Genomic DNA, 19752 nt, shown 5'->3' on the forward strand with positions numbered 1-19752 from the left:
ACTGATCACAGAACAAAAAAATAGTGGAGTATTCATTGGAAGTCCATTTCCTGTTTTCAAATCTCGGGAGCAGAAGAACTGATAAGGGTAATTACAGGCTATCTGAGTAACAGAAAAACAGCCAAGTGCGTAGTGCTTCAGAATACGCTCAAGAGGATTTTTTTTGCTGTAGACTATTTGTACAGCACAGTTTGTCCTTGATGAGAGACTTTTCAGTTAGATTTGTTCATCAGCAGATTCTCTTCAGTACTTTATTCCGATAAATAAAGGTATTCTCACAGTTGATTATGTATGCATAAGTAGTGACTGATTAGGACAAGTGATGTTATGTTTGTATACTGGCCAGATTTCACAATTGGGGTGACCTTTTAACATAGCTCATATAGAAGTGATGAAGTTTTGGAACTGTTTTACAGTAAATAAGTTCGAGATAGGGCAAAGGCAGATGATTGTAGGTTAAGCTTTTTATGCCATATGAACCTCATTTCATTGAAAAGCTGAAGATGATCTCACCTTTGCTAATTGACAAATTCTTGTTGAGCCACAATCACCTGAAAGATTTAATCATATGCTTCCTTATTCTTTATTGATTGGTTAAGATATCTTTCAAGGATCCTTAGGCTACCAAAATTTAATCTGATTCAAGTTTATTGATGATACAGTTTAGATTTCTTAATATTCTGCAAGAATTTCATATTTTTGTTGTTTTTACAAATTAATTTGTCATTTAAATATCACCTTCGGTATGGTGTGTGTGTGTGTGTGTGTGTGTGTGTGTGTGTGTGTGTGTGTGTGTGTGTGTGTGTGTGTGTGTCCTTGGAACACACTGTGAAGTTGGAAATATTTAATCTTTCCTTGGCATATTAAATGTTTGAAAAGCTCAGTCGGTCAGATAGAATCATCGGAGATAGTCAATGTTTCACAAGCTGCAAGTGACATTGCTCATGCTACAAAAAAGAAGAAAGAGCATGTAGGTCCAACTGCCCTATCACAAACCTTATTCAGCTTCTGCATACACTTGTAAAAACTTTTTGTATAAGTAAATAACTTGAACATTAATCTTTTCCCAAAAAAGGATTGATTTAAAAGTTCAAGGAGTACTGTCCAAGACAGCTAATATTCAAACCTTTCCTTTTGGCTGTATGGCCTTCAGGCCAAAGAATGGAAAGGGGGCGGGGGCAGGGGCAACACTTTTCCCTTTTCCTGCAGCTGCTCTACCAAGCTCATATAGAAGATTATTTCTGGGATACCCTGGCATCGTTATACCTGAATGATGAACTTCCTAAGTATCAAAGAAACAATAATAGGATGAAGTCCTTAAAGTAACTAGCAGAACACTCCTCTCAGACTTTTCTGGCCTGACCAAAATTGATGAGGCATCCAGTCACAAAATTACTTCTTTTTGATCATGGTCTCATAATGAGTCTGTTTTTCTTAAACCGCACCATAAAATGAGGTCCATACTACCATAAACGTTTCCCATTCCTACCAGAGCGCTCATCATGTAGCTGAAATACACTGTACTTTCAGATTTCAGGATTTACTCAGAGGAGCAACACTGTACAAAAATTGGCAGCTACATATGTGAAGCCATACTAGAAAAGTATAGGTGTACCACCATGAACTAGGAAAATAAGGTAAACAGTGGTCACACTTGAATTTGTGCAGCTAATTGGTGAAGTTGTCTGCTGAACCCCTCCAGTGACATGTACTGATTACCATAAAACTTCCAATAAGGATAAAAGCTGCCTGGTCTATAGTCTGATTCATGAACAATGGTGGTCAGCACAGGTCGAGGCACAGACAGCAACAGCAACAGTTGCAGTAAACAAATAGAGGGACTTTGCACTTGAAGAAACTGTGTGCTACAAATTCTCTCTCTCACTTGGTTACGTAGAATTTGTTGCTTATTAGAACTCACAATCAAAGGAATAAAAATTCAGTAAATAACTTGCTGCTGTATAGGATAAAAATTATAAATCAAAGTTGGAACCAGCAGAGGAGCACTATGCCAAAATTGAGTCACAGGCAGAGTCAGTCATAGCTGGCCAGAGGACTGCATTTTCAGGATGCCTCTGTGTTGACAGACTATCTTGGGCTAGTCCTCAAGAGTTACTGCAGCTTATTAAGATAACAGGTTCATTGCCCAGTGCAGAACAATTGTTGTGACCCACGAACACTGCTGTTACTTTGAAATCAGCAGGAAACAGCAGTATTTAACTGCAGTCGAACCACATCATCATGTTTCAGGCAGCTGGGCAGTATGTGACAGTCTGTGTCAATTGGGGCTGTCACTATAATTTTGCCACCACTGGGTCACGAATGAAGGACCACAGCTTGTCTTCCAAGCATGAGCAGCCAGCCAATACCGTGCCCACCTCTGCTCTTCAGCATCAGTCCAGACTACAATTCCAGGCAATGTTGTCACTATTGCCATGTAGTTGGGATGCCACGACCTTCTGCAGTGGAGAAGATGTCGGTGTTCACTCCATATTTGAAGCAATTGTGGCTGCTTCCTGCCCCCTCAGCAGGCATACTGGAGACACCAGCACAGCTCTCTGCCTTCTGGACAGAAGCAATCTGCTCACCACATGCTGTCATCTGTAACTACAGTGCTGAATATTATGAGGGAACACCAGTCTGTGCTAGAAAATAGAGCGCACTCAGAAACTGTTTAAGCTGAATAAATTAAAAAAAAAAAAAAAGTTGTATGATCAGTGGTTTGACTGCGGCATTCCACTGGTTTGTCTGCAGCTTTCCCACACGTCACACCTCTCCCCAAACGATCTACAATGCCCATGGAGGACTTGGGCATATCCTAATAACAAGAATTATCCACATTCCATTTCTGCACTGTTACAGTTTGTAACAGAATATGCATTGCTTTGGGGACTGATGGATTAAAGTCAACCAGGAAGATATACAGCACGTTGATAGCAGAGGACTGACAGCAGTAATGTAACAGGGGCAATAAGATATGTAAGTAGCAGTACAAACCTTCTTATTTTCACGCATGAAATTCTGTACATCCTTTGGTTTGATGTCCCCATACCTTTTTTCATAATGTCTGGGTTACATCCTGCTGTAGTGTTTGGTAAGAGATGAAGGACTGAACTGTTAAATATAATGATATACACCCAGTGAAATTTACCTTGACATTCCACCCCATGCATTGCCCATATCCCATAGTATTTTGGCTTTGCCATAAAAAGTGCATTAACCAGCCAGTGAATGCAGAGAATGTGTTTGACTCAGGCATAGAAAACTTGGATACTATGAAAACATCGTAATTTTGTAATGGTGATTCAGAAGAGGCATAATTTTTTTCTGCAAATAAAGAATTTCATAGAGTAATTGTTTCTGGATGACAAAGGGCGATAAAAGTAACATGTATATCAGTAATCAAATATAGTCATAACAAAGGGTTTAAGGTCATGGCCAAGTCAGAAATATTAGGAGGTGGAACCGGGAAAATGTGACACCCAGAGAGAATAGTTAACAGGTACTACTTAGTTCATTAATGTGAGTTTAAGTCATGATACAGTGCCAGTGGCCTAGAATGAGAATAAAGAGATGCAATGGTATTGTTTGGTTAGGTTTTACTGTCTTCATTCAGCATTGCCTTAAAGCAGCCTAAATGCAGAGATACCACACGTATGCGAGATGGTCGTCAAACCTAACATTATTAGTTGAACCGCTCCATGTCCCTCGAGAAGCAATTTTCATGATAGCAGTAAACCCACCAGCAACAGCCGACTGAACAAAAGAAGTGACATAGCGGGAAACTCTAGTAGATGTTGGGAGAGATGTAGAAGTAAAGGAATTAAAGCGATTTTTTATTGATGGCACAGGTGGGGCATCCATAGTCATGAAGTTGCAAGATTAATGTACAGCACAGGTGGTGCTTGTATAGCACCTATAGCTGGGTCTGTGGCATAAATCTGCCGGAGAGAGAGGAATACAGGGTGAAAAGAGGAAGAAAGTTGGTACAGATTCCCAAGTCATGACATTCTGAAACAGTGACCAAAACAACTTTACCATAGGTCTCTTACTATTGCAAAACAACTTTTCTGAATTGCTAACATATAAGAATGTGGAACAAAAGGACAATACACATATCAAATAGTTCACACAGGACAGTATCACTAAGCAAGTGGGCAGTGCACGAATCACTCTGTTTGCATAGGTCAGGCCTGTTCCACCTGGGTTAAGGTAGAGTGTAGCCACAATACATGTATTCTCCTTCTTAGTTGATGATGGTAGGTTGTTGCAGGTAGTTTTCACTATTTGCTTGCTCACAGTGATAAAGTAACATAATAGTATGCATATAGATTAACAAAATGAGAAGTGTGCAGGATAAGGGATGTCTTTTTTTATGTTAACCCCAGATAATGTGTCATATTATTTGTGCACATGCAGGGTATGACATAATGCAGTATTTGAGTATTTCATTTGAATTTTTGGAGGAATATGATATATGTAATAGGCAAATGTGAGAGACACGAATTTAGCGTGCAAAAAGTAAATAAATTAAAATGCCTTCCTGGTTCCCATTACCCTCCCACAACCTGAAATGCCATACCTGCTAAAAGGATTAAAAGTGACCTGAAGTAAACACTGTGAAAAGAATGTATGGACTTCATGGTTGAGAGGGCGAAGTGATATGAATGAAGGTGGAAATGTGGTGAATTTTTCTTCATGGAAGGAAGGAAATTGTAATGATAAAAAGTTATAAATGAGACATGGAACCAGTAGAGGAGCACCATGGTAAAATCAGGCCACAATCAGAGTCAGTCGCAGCTGGCCAATGGACTGTGTTTTCAGCATCTTCGCAACACTTCTGTGTTGAGAGACATGAGGCCAGCCTGTAGAAGGTATTGCAGCCAATTAAGACAATGGGGTCATCATCCATCACAGAACAATTGGTGCGACCCAGGTACATTGCTGTTAGTATGAAATCAGCAGGGAACAGTAGTATTTAACCACTGCCAAACTAGCTTGTCATGTTTTGGCCAGCTGGGCAACATGTGATGCCTAGTCTCTGTCAATCAGACTCATCACTGTAATTCTGCCACCACTGGGTCACAACGTGGTGTCACTCACTGCCTGTCTTCCCAGCTCAAGCAGCCAACACTGTGTCTGCCCATGCTCTTCAGTGTCAGCCCAGACTATGACTTGGAACAAAGCTGTCACCTTTATGCAGTGGAATAAATGTCGGTGACACTCCATATCCATAGCACCTCTGGCCAGGTATTACAGTCCCAGCCAGAATACCAGAGATGCTAGCTCAGCACTCTGTCCACTCCACTTGCCGTACACTGTCACCTGTAGCTACAGTGCTGGATATTACAAGGGAACACCTGAGTGCACCAGAAAATAGAGCACACTCAGAAGACTGAGAAAATAAATTAATAAAGGACTATTGTTCATCACAGCTGGTTTGTCTGCAGCTTTCCCACACATCACATCTGTCTCCAAATAATCTGCAAACCCATACAACGCCCACAGAAGACTCGACCCCATCCTCACAAACAAGAATAATCCATGTTTCCCTTCTGCACCATTATACTTCAGTCATGTTCGGTTCTTGCACTGGCTACAACGTTCGTGGCAGAGTGCTCAGGATATTACTGAACACTCACTGGCTGTCAGAGAATACTGATAAAGAATGAGCATAAACTTGACTCACAATGTCACTCTGTAACAGTCAGCAGTACAAGTTATTGGACATACTATGAGTCATAACAGTAGATTCTGGTAACTGTTTACAAATCATTCGGAGTCTCATAACCTTTGTTCCAGTTATAAAAGGTAATTTTATTTCCAATACAATTTGGCACACATTGACTATCTGAATGTTGCTTCTTTTAAAACATTGGCTATCTTCGTGATCTAGCTTACAATATTGGGTAAATGTTACTTTCTCAGTTTTCACTTGTGCTACATCCTGTCTTCCTGTTACCATTTCTTAGTCGATTCTTAAACACCTTTCTTTGTGTTTTCCTCACACTTGCTATTAGTGTCATTTTTTGTGAAATCATTAGCTGTTTTCCATAATTATTTGCTCATTATGTAACTTCCACTTCCCAGATAATCCATTTTCATCTAACTGGATGATTCTCTAGCATTTCAGTCACTGGTGTTACTGTTTTAATTTTTACTTTAAATATTTACCTTAGCTCACAAGACTTAAAAAGATGCAGATGTTTAAATTCCATGTTTCTATTACACCAACTGATTAGCAGATGCATTTCTGCTGTGGTATATTATGGAAAATGAATTTACATTAGTAACTGTTGCTTCTTAAAGGTTAATTTCAAAAGCCTCTGCCAGCTGGCAGTGGGACTGCAACTAATTTCAGAGCAACAAAGCCATTTGCAGTGATGCATATACTACATAGCATTGTTGTAAAGCATCCCATCCCATGCAAGGGATACAAATGACAATGAAAGCAGGACTGTTAAAATATTTTTTGTCTGAAATAAATGCTAAGCCATTGTTTGTTTATTTTTAATGAAAGTAACTATGAAATGATTCAGCCATGCAGAAGCTCGGAGAAAATCCCTAGTGAACTAAATAACACGAAACTTCTGTGCCAAATGATGTAATTATCTATGCTAAAGGAATAAGAATTTACTTCCGTATCTATGATCTTACATTAAAATCTCTTTACGTGCATTCCAGTTTAAGAGTGAGCTTTAAAATGTATCTGAGAGTGACATACTGACAGATTAAATTTATAGTTTTTTTTCATTTACTCACTTTGATAACTTCTTCCTCTGTTTATTTGGAGTTAGCATGAGAACTGACTCACTGATGATGTGCTTAGCTGATGGCCTATCTAGACTGGGATCTTGAAAGAAATTCATAAGACAAACAATGAATGTAGGAGGTGTTTAAAAGGGAGGGTGGTTAAATTACAGAAGACAGTTAATGACCAAAAAATTAACAAAGGTTAGGGGAATGTGTCAGATTCTCCATTGTATAATGCAAGGCCAATTGTGCAATTTATTATTTTATATTTTGCCTTTGTTAAGATGTTCATTAAGCATATTAATAAGTTCACCAGCCATGTCCAGGTCTCCCAGCAAACAGATACCAATTCATAAAAGAAAAATCAAACCATTTCTGTTAATTTCACCATTAAGTTGGTACCTTAATTTTGTCAATTAATCTGATTGTGTCGGCTGCTTTACTATCTATCAGATGTCAAAAAGAGTCTAAAATAAGTACCTCATCAAGTTTGAAAAAATGATTATATGAATATAAAGTACATTCTGAAGTTCTTTCTCCATCCAATGCAGAACATTCAAGTATCCTGTGATAATGAGTGGCATAAATAGTACAAAAGGATATTTGCATCTAATATAGAGGAAAATGTTGACTAAGTGAAATAGCAGATTATATAACTAAATTGTCCTTGAATTTAAGATGTCTTTTTGGAGAATGAAACACATACAGAGGTGATAACAATGACCTTTTTTCATGGTTTCTAGATACACATCATTAATTGACTACATGACCATAAGTCATTATGAGTCAAAGAGAAAATACACCTGAATTTGTGATATACAGTGTTCTGTAACACATTTTTGTACTTTAAAAAACTTATTCCAAAGTACAACTCTGGAAGTACTTTATCCAACACATGAACAGCTAGGAATACTTTCTCTCTGAAACTTCCCATAACTCTATGTTATTCTTATTCTTAAATTACATACCTACATTTCTTTTCCATAGTTTATATATCTTAACAAAATTTGATAGCCTTACTATATAATATGACTTTGTGTAAAAAAACACGCAGAACTATAAAAAAAATTAGCGTCTTGTGGTGATTTCACATCAACATCTCTTTCATAAAAACTGTGTGTCAGAACATCAAGATGATTTGCACTATGTAGCATGTGTGATAGATAGTTTTTACGATAAGATTTCATCACAGTTTTTTTATACTTTATATGAATTATGTAGAAATCAGGTAATAAGAAATTTTTTTACTGTGAGTTATAGACTGTGCTTAAATATTTACAAGCGATTTCACTGTGTACATTACCAAATGTCTAAAATCAATGCTAAAAAGTAGTTTATCAAATTTGATTGAAAATTTCAAACAAACCAATGTACTCCATACCTTGAAAGTGTACATGCTTGTGCCTCCTGTAAAGCTGCGCATCAGCAGCTGCATTCCCAACAGTGCACTGTGCACTACCACGACAACCCTTCAGCTTTTCCAGCTGGTCATGCAGATATGACAGCTCAGAAGTGTTGAGAGAATGGACTCGATTCCACTGTTGAAATGGATCTGTGTGGACAGCAATAGCAATATATTATATGCACTGAATTATCATATATTTATGAATAATTTTTTGTGCTTCCTGTTGGTAATATTTTTTGGCAGCTGTCACACTCATACTGGTGTCTGATGATGAATCTCGCTGATGACTTCAAGAATCTGAATATATTATTAGTCTCAACAGTTACTTATGATGTGCAGATTGTTTCAAATTTTCTTACAATGCCTATTGTCTTGCAGTCAGCCACATGAGGTACGATCAATCTGTATGTAGGTGGCAAATCTCTTATTTGTAGCTACATGGATTTAGACATTGACATACCAAAGTATAAGTTGGAGCATGCTGTGCAGCACCGTAATAATGACTTTAAAATAATGCTAATATCACTGTAAATAATGGCATTCTTATTTGTAGCTATACCTACATGGATGTAGACATTGACATACCAAAGTAAAAGTTGGAGCGTGCTTTGTAGCACAGTAATAATCATTTTAAAATATGCTAATATGATTGTAAATAATGACATTATGTTTGTGACACACTGTATAGTTTGCTTTGTTAATTTCAGTTAATGTTGCAATATCTTATACAGTATCAACAGCCATCCCAAGGGACATTCATTTCTGGTCCTAATAGACATAAATTAATCTTAATTACATCATAGACATTCCTGGTTCGTCCAATAATTCAAAATAGTATCAGTAATCATATAATAATAATGGCATGTGACGAGGGCCTCCCATCAGGTAGACCGTTCGCCTGGTGCAAGTCTTTCGATTTGACGCCACTTCGGCGACTTGCATGTCGATGGGGATGAAATGATGATGATTAGGACAGCACAACACCCAGTCCCTGAGTGGAGAAAATCTCCAACCCAGCCAGGAATCGAACCCGGGCCCTTAGGATTGACAGTCTGTCGCGCTGACCACTCAGCTACCGGGGGCAGATCTCCTGTGACAATGTTTTATAGTGACTAGTGGTCTAGCTATATGTATTTTAGTAGTCACTATACCACAATGCTGTAAGACATATAATATGGATACCACTGTGGACATAATTTCACTTTTAGCTGTGACTTAGGTGAACCTATGTTCTTGAGAAGAAAGCCCTAGTTGCAAAATAAAACATTTATCTTTAAGTGAACACACACACACACACACACACACACACACACATTGTAAAGTGAGTGAGGTGAGAAAGGATGTGAGGAGAGGTAAGGACATTTGGGAAAGGGTGGCTGATGGCTTGGAGGAAGGTAGCTGGTGTACCGAATAAAAATGTGGTTAGAGGAAGTAACTGACGTGTAAGACAGAAATGTGACACATGGGCCAGGGCAATAATAAATTAATGCAGTGCATGACAATGAATGTGGGGCAATGGAATGGGAGAGAGTGACATAACAGAGGAACAGGAGGCTGTGGGGAAAAAGTTGTGGGTGCAGGATGAGCAGTGCAGGTTGGAGGTGGGTGCTGCCACATAGGCCATACCCGATGGAAGGCCCACGTACCATTCCTAACCCATTCATCCATATAACACTTCCTACTCTATTCCTGTCAGAGGCTAATATTGTTCCATCAGAGGCAGAGCCACACATGAAAGCAGCCATATCAAATACTATTTCTGCTGTAATTTCTGCACAGTATTTTCTGTGGACACAACCACCAATCAGCTCTCCATCCAAATGAATATCCATCATCAAACTGTGATCAAGAGCAGAATTGGCCACCCACTGGCAGAATATGCTGCTGAGCACAACATGCTCAATTTCAAGGGCTGCTTCACATCTCATGTCATCTGGATCCTTCCCTGGAACTTCAGCTTCCCCTAACTACATAGACAGGAATTGTCCTTGCAACTCATCTTTCATTCCTGCACTCCTTCTGTCTCCACTAATCCCCTGCCCTACATCGACCTCCACCCTGCCTCGAGATGCTAACTTCACCCATCTTGCACTCACATCCTCTTTCTCTGTCTTGCCTTCTTCTGTTCTGTCACAGCCACATAATCCGCTTCCCCACACCAGCGCCATCATGTGTTGCATAAAACCACTATTGCCAATGCCCGTTTATGACATTCCAACCCTGTGAACCTACTTTCTCTCCCTCTTGCATTCCTATCCGTTGCACCTGCTGCCCTCCCTCCAAACTGTCAGCCCACCCTTCCCCAATACTCCCCAGGCTCCATTCTCCCCTTGCCCACACCATCTGACACAATCCCTCACCCCAGTCAACCTGCAGAACTGCAGTCCTGGCTCTTTCTATTCAGTCAGCACAATGTAGCCATACAGGTGCTTTTTGTAAGTATACTATAGCTCAAAAACTGATTTGTCCAAAAGTTATCAAAGTTCTGACTCAACATTTCTACTATTTTGTGAGCTGTTATCTTTACCTCTAAATTATTTACTTTCTGTCAGAACTTTCCATGCCATATTTATATTGACACTTTAAAATATTTAAAACTACTCCAGACACAATGCTCTTTGCAGATGAGCAAAAAATTTTAGGTGTAACTGAAGATGATCTACAATATAGTATGTACCTGCTTGTGAAAGTAGCAAATGAATATGCACTCATATCCAGAAAAAAAACAGAATACCTTGAATGACTAGAGATACGATGTTCATATTCACAGGACATGTACATTAGTACTTTATGCAAAAAGGATTATCATTTGAACCATGTAATCCTGAAGGTTCACGGTCAACAGTGGTATTGCGGCACAACGTGACCTATCAGTAAAATATGTCTGCGGTTCTCGTTGTCGCTATAATCTGAAGGTAATTGATCAGTGTGACTTGAGCAGACATGCAGTATACCCCAAAGATGTACGTGTGAATCATACTGTCAAATCAGTGAGTTCGAAAGAGAGTATATTATTGGCATGAGAGAACATGATAAATCCATCCAGGAAATTACTGTGTTTTGGCAGTGCAACAGATGTGTGCAGAATGGTTCATGGAAGGCTGTAGAACACAAGGAGATGGGTCAGGTCGCACCACTCGCCAAGACGATTGAACCCTCATTCTAATGGCATTGCAGAACAGATCTGTGTCCTCCTCAGATCTCGTGCATAAATGGAACAGTGTAACACATCATGCACTATCAGGGGTGGCAGTCCATCACCGTTTATTATGCCATGGATTATGTGTGCATCATCTACTTCTCTGCCTAGCTTTGACGAATGTGCAGAAACATGCTAGACAGCAATGGTGTATGGAACAATCTCACTGAGGATAAGAATGGCATCAGATAGTGTTTTTGAATGAATCCATGTGCTGTTTGTTTGGCAATGATGGCCTGATTTTGGTTTGTCACAGAAAGCTGCAGGGGCATCACAATGACAGCATTCAAGCAAGACATACAGCACCAACTGAAGGCCTTGTGATGTGGGGTGCTATTGGGTACAAAAACAAACCACAGTTGGTGCATGTTCAGGGCACTGTGACCATTTTGACCTACGTGAATGACATTCTGTGACCCTAGCCATACACTTTCTGCACAACACACCAGATGCCATTTTTCCGCAAGACAATGTATAACAACATGTTGCTGCTCGATCACATGCCTTCTTGGTGTCATAGGATGTGAGTCTTTTGCCCTGCCTCACCAGATCACCAGACTTGTCGCCAATCGAAAATGTGTGGGATTTGGTGAAATGATGGGTGCAGCACTATGACTCAATGCCAACCACCACAGATGAACTATGGAACCAGGTGAATGCAGCATGGATGGCTATACCACTGGACACCATTCATGCCTCACACCTGCCAGTGTCATCATGCATTGGACAGCGATCAGGATCCATGGCAGATCCTGTGCCTACTAGGCAACAGGACACATGCTGAACTGAAGTGACTGAAATGCTAATCATTTCTGCAGAACATAATAATGTACAAGTCCTTTGAATATGAATGTCCTATCTCTAGTTGTTCAAGGTGTTCTGTTTCTTTTCCCTTCTTTTTCTGAACATGAATATAATTTAAATAAATCCACATCAAGAACAAAAGTGATGACATTGATAGGATGCAAAGAAAAGTGATGACATTTATAAGATGCGAACCAGTTAGGGACAAAATGTTATTAATATTAAAAAACTGATAAAGTTAACAAATATGATGAAACAGTAGTTACACACCAAATGATGATGTGAGTAGACAGCTACAGGAATTATTCGAGTACATAGGCAGCACAATGAGACACAATTAAAAGTAACAGAAGAGATACATTGCTTAAACTACATAAAGCAATACCAGTGCCAACATTGTTGTATGGCTGTGAATATTGGACATTTGCTAAACAATATATCAAAATTATAGAAGATGAGATTTCTGAGAGCAGTTGCTGGTTGTGTATCATTTCATAGGAAAAGAACTGAAGATGTAAGGAAAGAATTAAATGTGAAATGAATTAAATGCACTGAAATGAAATGAATGAATTGATGAGTATTAAATCAGTGAATAGGCAGTGACATGAAATGATATCCCTGCCAGTCATTAAGTTATTATGAAATTACATTATAATGAACCTATAATGAAAACTAAAAATGTGTCAGATATGGACCCAAATTTCTTGCTTTTTGTGAAACGTTGCCTTAACTATTGGGCTATTAAAGGAGACATACTGGCTTCGACTCTATCAGCTCCAGTTTCTTGGTGCTGCTACAGTTACTTACTCTGTGGAAGAACCTCTAGCAGTAGTGTTCGGAAATCATAAGTGGAAAATCAGTGACAATGACAGTTTGACTCTTGCCTCACGGTTAAGGCGACTGCTTATAAAAAGTAGGAAAGAGTTCCCAGTGGCAGCATGACAAATTTTCAACTGTCACTATAGATTTATAAGAATTAAACATATTTAATTGAAACAAAAAAGTTAAGTGCAGGTACAAATTGAAAGAGCATCTAACAAGAAAGCTGAACACCAAGTCACAGCTAAACTGTATTAGCTAAAACAAGGAAGAATAAGATTGGCTGTTCAAAGAAAACAGACTGAACAAGTATTTGAGGGTGGAAAAAATCTTATGCGGTTTAATCTTCATTGATAATGATGATTATGATTATGATAATCATAATGACAACAACCTTGAGACACTCTCAGGCTTAAAATTTCACAGATACGACTTGATTACACTTTTTTTTAATCAAATATTGAGTTTACTCTGATGCATTTAAAAAACTGTTTATTTCCAAATAACAAGTTATGCGCCACTACTGGATGAGCTATGAAATTACTTCCATGTGGCTAATAGTCAGAATCATTTCTGGATGAAGAGCTTTTCTGTCAGCAGTTGGATTTGGCTGTTTAAGTATACAGTGCTTCAATATGGCTTAGATGATGACTATAATTTTAAATAGTAAATGTGGTAGGAAAGTATGTGGCTTCTAAGAAACATTTTTGTGTTTTGTAAGAATAATTTTTGGGTATATTCATCCTCTGGTTCTCACGTTCATCCTGAAAAATTATCAAAAGTAGTAACCCATTTTTTAAGCATCTCTTTTTATTGTGTATTTACTACTGCTTCTTGCATAAGAAAAATTGTGCTGCTTGCTTCCACAAATCAAACAAATAGTAAAGGGTCTTTATATGAATCCAATGGAAAAAAAAAACAGTTTTAATTTGTCAAGAAATTTACAGCAGTGTACACTCCACTATAGAGTGAAACTCAAGGCTGTGGCTAAGCCTAAATTAAACTCTGTCCAAACAGGTCTTGGGAGGCCCAATGGTACCGACCAGCAACCGTGTCATCCTCAGCCCACGGCATCACTGGATGCAGATAGGGAGGGGCATGTGGTCAGCACACCACTCTCCTGGCCGTGTGTCAGTTTATGAGACCAGAGCCGCTACTTCTCAATCAAGTAGCTCCTCAGTTTTAAATAAATAAATAAATAAAAGGATTACCCTCAAAAGACAAAGATCCCACTCGTAGTTCCACTTGGCAAACCATTTCAATCTGTAACTAAGTTTCACAATAATATGCATTCTGTTGCAGACAAAAAGTCATACAAGAAAGAACTCCATTTTCTGATTACTTCCGCCTTACTTCCAAGACACCATCTACTACCTACCAAATTTTTCTCACTTAGGCACTTCTGCTGGGTGAAAAGTCTTATTTACTCAGAAACCATCCTACTTTTAACTCATTTATTGTTTCTGAAAGTTAAAAGTAGCTATCAGCAAGTAAGCTGTGCTTTATTTCTGCACTGCATGAAATTGACAGTTTAGTGATGGAGAGAAGTGCAGAGATAAAACTTGTTGAGGGAGACCAAAGCTTGAGTACAGCACACAGGTACAAATAGATGTAGTCTGCAGTATTCATACACAGATGAAGAGGCTTGCTCAGGTTTATCTAGCATGGAGAGCTGCGTCATACAATAACAGTAACAATACATGAAAACAGAATTCTCATTCTCAATGTAATATAAATTATGGTTATATGAAAACATGGGCACTTCACCACATACAGAGGCTGTTTTGTTTGTGTGTGTGTGTGTGTGTGTGTGTGTGTGTGAGAGAGAGAGAGAGAGAGAGAGAGAGAGAGAGAGAGAGAACGCGCACGTGCACACTGAGGCAACTATTGTAATATATATTTACATGTAGGTATAAAAATGGAAAAGCAGCTTTACCTATTCTCAAATTGTAGAATGTTATCAGCCCTGTCACAAACTCACAGTACAGGAAGTTGTGAGTTGCATTAATGGTTCTTAGGCACGCATATGTATTGTTGTTTGCATTCATACAGAAGCAAAATGGCCCATCTGTAAAAGAAGCATATTCATAATTACAACTACTTCACTTTTACTAAAATGAAGAGAGAAGAGCAGGTATTACAAGTAGGAGTTTAAATATATACTGTAGTAAGTTATCTGCTCAAGAAAAAGTTTTTCCCCACCTGCATGTGTGTTGCTTAGATACAGGGGGCAGGGAGGGATTTGGGGGGGGGGGGGGGGGAGCAGAGAGTGAAAGAATAAGTATTACAAAATAAAACAAAAAATGAATTACTATGAAATAAACCAAAACAACGATCAAAATTTGGAAATTCACATCTGTGAAATAAAAATCTGCTCCTGCGTAACATTAACCCTCCGTTACAAGCATCACAGTTTTTTCTTCCATCAACAATGAATTACAAATTTGAGGTTTCCGTTAGTGGCCTTTTCTACTTTCTCATGCTTCCTTAAAAAAATCATTGGCGATACTTGGAGACAGTCATTATTGTCTGAAGCAGCAAACTGGTAAGATGTGGAGTGTCAGTCCATGTGCATGCATACTTGTGAGTCAGTTCTTCATTTCTGCCATTGGGTCTTTAATGCTATAATGCAAGTGAGACAGGTTTTTTTTTCAGGAAATAATACAAAATATAAATAATAATGTTTAGAAATGTTGTTTATGCATTTCTTTATTTATAAAATTTATTTACCCTAATTGTCATACAATTTTGAACTTTTTCATTGACCAACACTGATTACTGAGTGAAGTTTTGTTTTTTATTATTTTCAAGAGACTGGTGGATGACAAGCAGCTGTTGAAATGATTGGAAAAAGAGCATGTTAATGAATATTGTAGTGATCTAGAGTCAATCTTCGAAAGTGATCACAATTCTGAAAGTGAACAGTCTTTGAATGAGACTGATACTGTCAATAAATTTGACTTGTCTGTAGGGAAAGAAAGCATGCAATGGAACCATTGACCTCTAATTCAAAACAGGGGAGAATGTAGAGCTCAACATAATGTTGTCAAATATTTTCTGGAGTCATGGGCAAAGCAAAAAACACAAGTATCCAGTTGATTGTTTACAGCATTTCTTTGGAGATGTAATTATAGAATAAATTGTTTGCTGTACTAAGATTCACATATCTACAATTTGCTGTAAATATTCCAGAAAAGGGACGCTGCAGACACTAACATTACAGGAATCAAGGCATGTTTAGGACTTCTTTTCTTGGCGAGTTCTCTACGAACATCAAACACAAATTTACAGGATCTCTGGACTGCAGGTGGTACTGGAGTGAAGTACTTCAGACTTTCAATGGGTGTAAATTGATTTCATTTCTTGCTGACATGTTTGAGATTTGACATCATCAGAAACAGAGCTCACCAGAAAGAAATTGAATTAGCCACTGTTTGATTCTTGATTGATCAGTCAATTGAGAAAGGCAAAAAACTTTACAGTTTTTCAGAACTAGTAACAGTAGATGAAATGCTGGATGCATTCAGGGACAGATGTGGATTTGCACAATACATTCCATTAAAACTGGCAAAATACGGATAAAAAATTTCACACTTACAGATACAAAGGTCTTTTATCTTGTCATTTAGAAATATATTATGGAAAACAGGTTGATGTGACATATCTCTGTGACAACACACCACATGCTGATGTCAAAAGAATGGTGGAATGCATATCCAAATGTGGCAGAAATGTAACGTGATAATTAGTTACATCAATTCCACTTACGGTTGACTTGTTGGAAAATGACAACCTGACAATGACTGGAACAACTGATAAATATATTATGAAATTCCTCCATTTACGACAGTAGCAAAAAATTGTCCTTTAGAATCCAGCATTTTTTGTATTTAGGAAGAATATGACACTTTTTATAATGGTGCTAAATCTGGTGTGGATAAATTAGATGAGATGAAATGTACATACTCTGTAACAAGAGTTAACAGAAGATGGCATTTAAATTTTTTTTTATCTCACCTGAACATTGCTGGAATAAATGGATATGTAACCTACAAGAACAATTCAAACACAACTATTCCCAGAAAAGAGTATCAAAATTTCTTGCCAAAGAATTGTTGCATGATTATTTGGTATTGCAGGTCAATCAGCTAAATAAAGCAGCAAACATCAGGAACAATATCACGGAAATTTTGGGATTATGGAAAGCTGAATTTCCTCCCAGAGTGCCATAAGCAACTTGTAGAGGAAGATGCTACTTCTGTGATAGGAAGGAAAACAGATCAACAAGATTTCTTTGCAATGTGTGCAATAAATTTGTGTACCTGGAACATGATGCAGCATGCATGTGTAGTGAGTTAAGTGGAAATAGTAACCCCTGTGAATGATTTACCTGAAACCAACAGTGAGGGAATAAAGAACTGTTTTCTGAAAATAACTGTTGGTTAATATGCATTTATAAAAACTGGAGCAAATAGAATGAATGTTAATTTCAGTGATAACAGCAAATCATTTTCTGGATTTTAGGGTGGATTATGACTTAAAACTATTTATTTACACTTGTTGCTCAAATACATTATGTTTATGAATTCAGTGATTTATTTACATTACTCAGGTTCAAACATATTAAGTTTCCTAAACACAGTATTAAAATTGTTCATCAAACTAGTATGAAGTGAAATGCAGATTCACAGTCTGCACGTGTTTATTGGATGTAAATAGTGGTGCATGTAATGGAGAGTTAAATACTGTCTTGTCCCACTTGGCAAAGGTGTTGCACTCCAGTCTGTCATACTCTTCAATGACAATCCTTGATGTCGTCCAGTGTGCCTACAGTTTATGCAAAACCCACTGTCCTGTTGTGTGCTCTACTGAAATGCATTGAGGCATAGGTCTACTTAGCCTACACTGTAGATAGCAATTTCTGGTGGTCAAAAGAGGACTGAAGCAGAGATTCCCATTAATAATAAAAACTACACACATTATGAGGTTGGTACCAAACTTTCTTGAAAAGTTCACATTTTCACTCACAGTCATGAACTTAAAATAATTATAAGTAGCAAGTACAGTATGATTTACTGAAAAACACAATATGCAGGTGTTCAAATTATAAAATCACATTTGTACAATAGGAATGTTTTGTAGGCCACTCAAATGAAATCGTGTATACATAGTAAAGAATAACAACTATCATTACATTAATCTACATATTATCACTTAACACATATGACTGTGTTAACCCTTTCCACTTCTATTTTCTTGACAACTGTGTCCTCCCCATCTGCTGTTTATTTTGGATTTATTTAAGATTAATGTATATCTGAAAAAATTAAAGACAAGGGAAAACATCCTTGAAGATTAAGGTGTAATCAAGGCAATGGTCACTAAAATAATAATAATAATAAAAAAGCACTGAATGTTTTGTTAGTGAAGTCCCGTCAGTATTTTCTCTATTTTATAAATATTTGTAGTGGTCACAGGTTCACTAATAAGGCTGTTCATTTTTCACAGAGCATTCTGAGGCAACATGAACCATACTATGATAGATTACAGAAGTAAACTTTCATATGCTACAAAAGCTACTCTGCATTATCACCACCACTTATACACTTTGTGCCTGCTGTCTTTCAGCAATCAAAGCCACATGAAAGAACATTATCACTTGGACATATCTATCCACATAGCCTATTATAATATACAGAAGACAGTGTGCACTATGTGACAGTCAGTATTAGTATAACGCGATGAAATATGTTTGACTTTCTGTGACAGCACACCAGTTAAAAAGGGTAACAAAATCACAATGTTCAGTGATGTTCAACATTGGAAACAAACCAGAAAACAAATATGTCTAATGGCAACTTACAATGGATTGCAAAGACTTAAGTCAATAATGATTGATTTGTTTTATGCAACAGCATTTATCGCAAGGCAACTTCTTGCTTGAAATGATAGTGTATCCCTCACCAGTTATAGAAGGTATAATATCTAGATATACATGGTGATCCATTGATTGTGAGCGGGCCAAATATCTCATGAAATAAGTGTCAAACAAAAAAACTACAAAGAACGAAGATTATCTAGGTTGAAGGGGGAAACCAGATGGCGCTATGGTTGGCCCGCTAGGTGGCGCTGCCATAGCTCAAACAGATATCAGCTACGGTTTTAAAATAGGAACCCCGATTTTTTTTATTACATATTCGTGTAGTATGTGAAGAAATATGAATGTTTTAGTTGGACCACTTTTTCCCCTTTGTGATAGATGGCACTGTAATAGTCACAAACATATGGCTCACAATTTTAGACAAACAGTTGGTAACAGGTAGGTTTTTTAAATTAAAATACAGAACATAGGTACATTTGAACATTTTATTTCGGCTGTTCCAATGTGATACATGTACCTTTGTGAACTTATCATTTCTGAGAATGCATGCTGTTACAGCGTGATTACCTCTAAAAGCCACATTAATGCAATAAATGCTCAAAATGATGTCTATCAACCTCAATGCATTTGGTAATACGTGTGACGACATTCCTCTCAACAGAGAATAGTTCACCTTCCGTAATGTTCACACATGCATTGACAATGCGCTGACACATGTTGTCAGGCGTTATCGGTGGACCACGATAGCATATATCCTTCAACTTCCCCCACAGAAAGAAATTCAGGGATGTCAGATCCGGTAAATGTGCGGGCCATGGTATGGTGCTTCGACGACCAATCCACCTGTCATGAAATATGCTATTCAATACCGCTCCCACCGCACGTGAGCTA

At 37.9% G+C, this 19752-nt stretch overlaps 1 protein-coding gene across 5 annotated transcripts in view; it reads right to left on the reverse strand.

Annotated features, from left to right (window-relative positions):
• Positions 1-19752, reverse strand: part of LOC126334563 (extracellular sulfatase SULF-1 homolog) — a 1305433-nt gene that overhangs the window by 6529 nt on the left and 1279152 nt on the right. For 3 of the 5 annotated variants that reach the window (XM_049996944.1, XM_049996943.1, XM_049996945.1), the window contains 3 exons: positions 14917-15048; positions 8135-8305; positions 6763-6853 (listed from right to left, as the gene is read on the reverse strand). In XM_049996944.1, coding sequence (XP_049852901.1) covers positions 6763-6853; positions 8135-8305; positions 14917-15048 — 394 coding nt within the window. The remainder of the gene's footprint in view (positions 1-6762; positions 6854-8134; positions 8306-14916; positions 15049-19752) is intronic. The other 2 variants (XM_049996948.1, XM_049996947.1) reach the window with 1 other exon arrangement.

The sequence above is a fragment of the Schistocerca gregaria genome, chromosome 2, assembly GCF_023897955.1.
Source record: "Schistocerca gregaria isolate iqSchGreg1 chromosome 2, iqSchGreg1.2, whole genome shotgun sequence".
NCBI classification, from domain to species: Eukaryota; Metazoa; Arthropoda; class Insecta; order Orthoptera; family Acrididae; genus Schistocerca; species Schistocerca gregaria.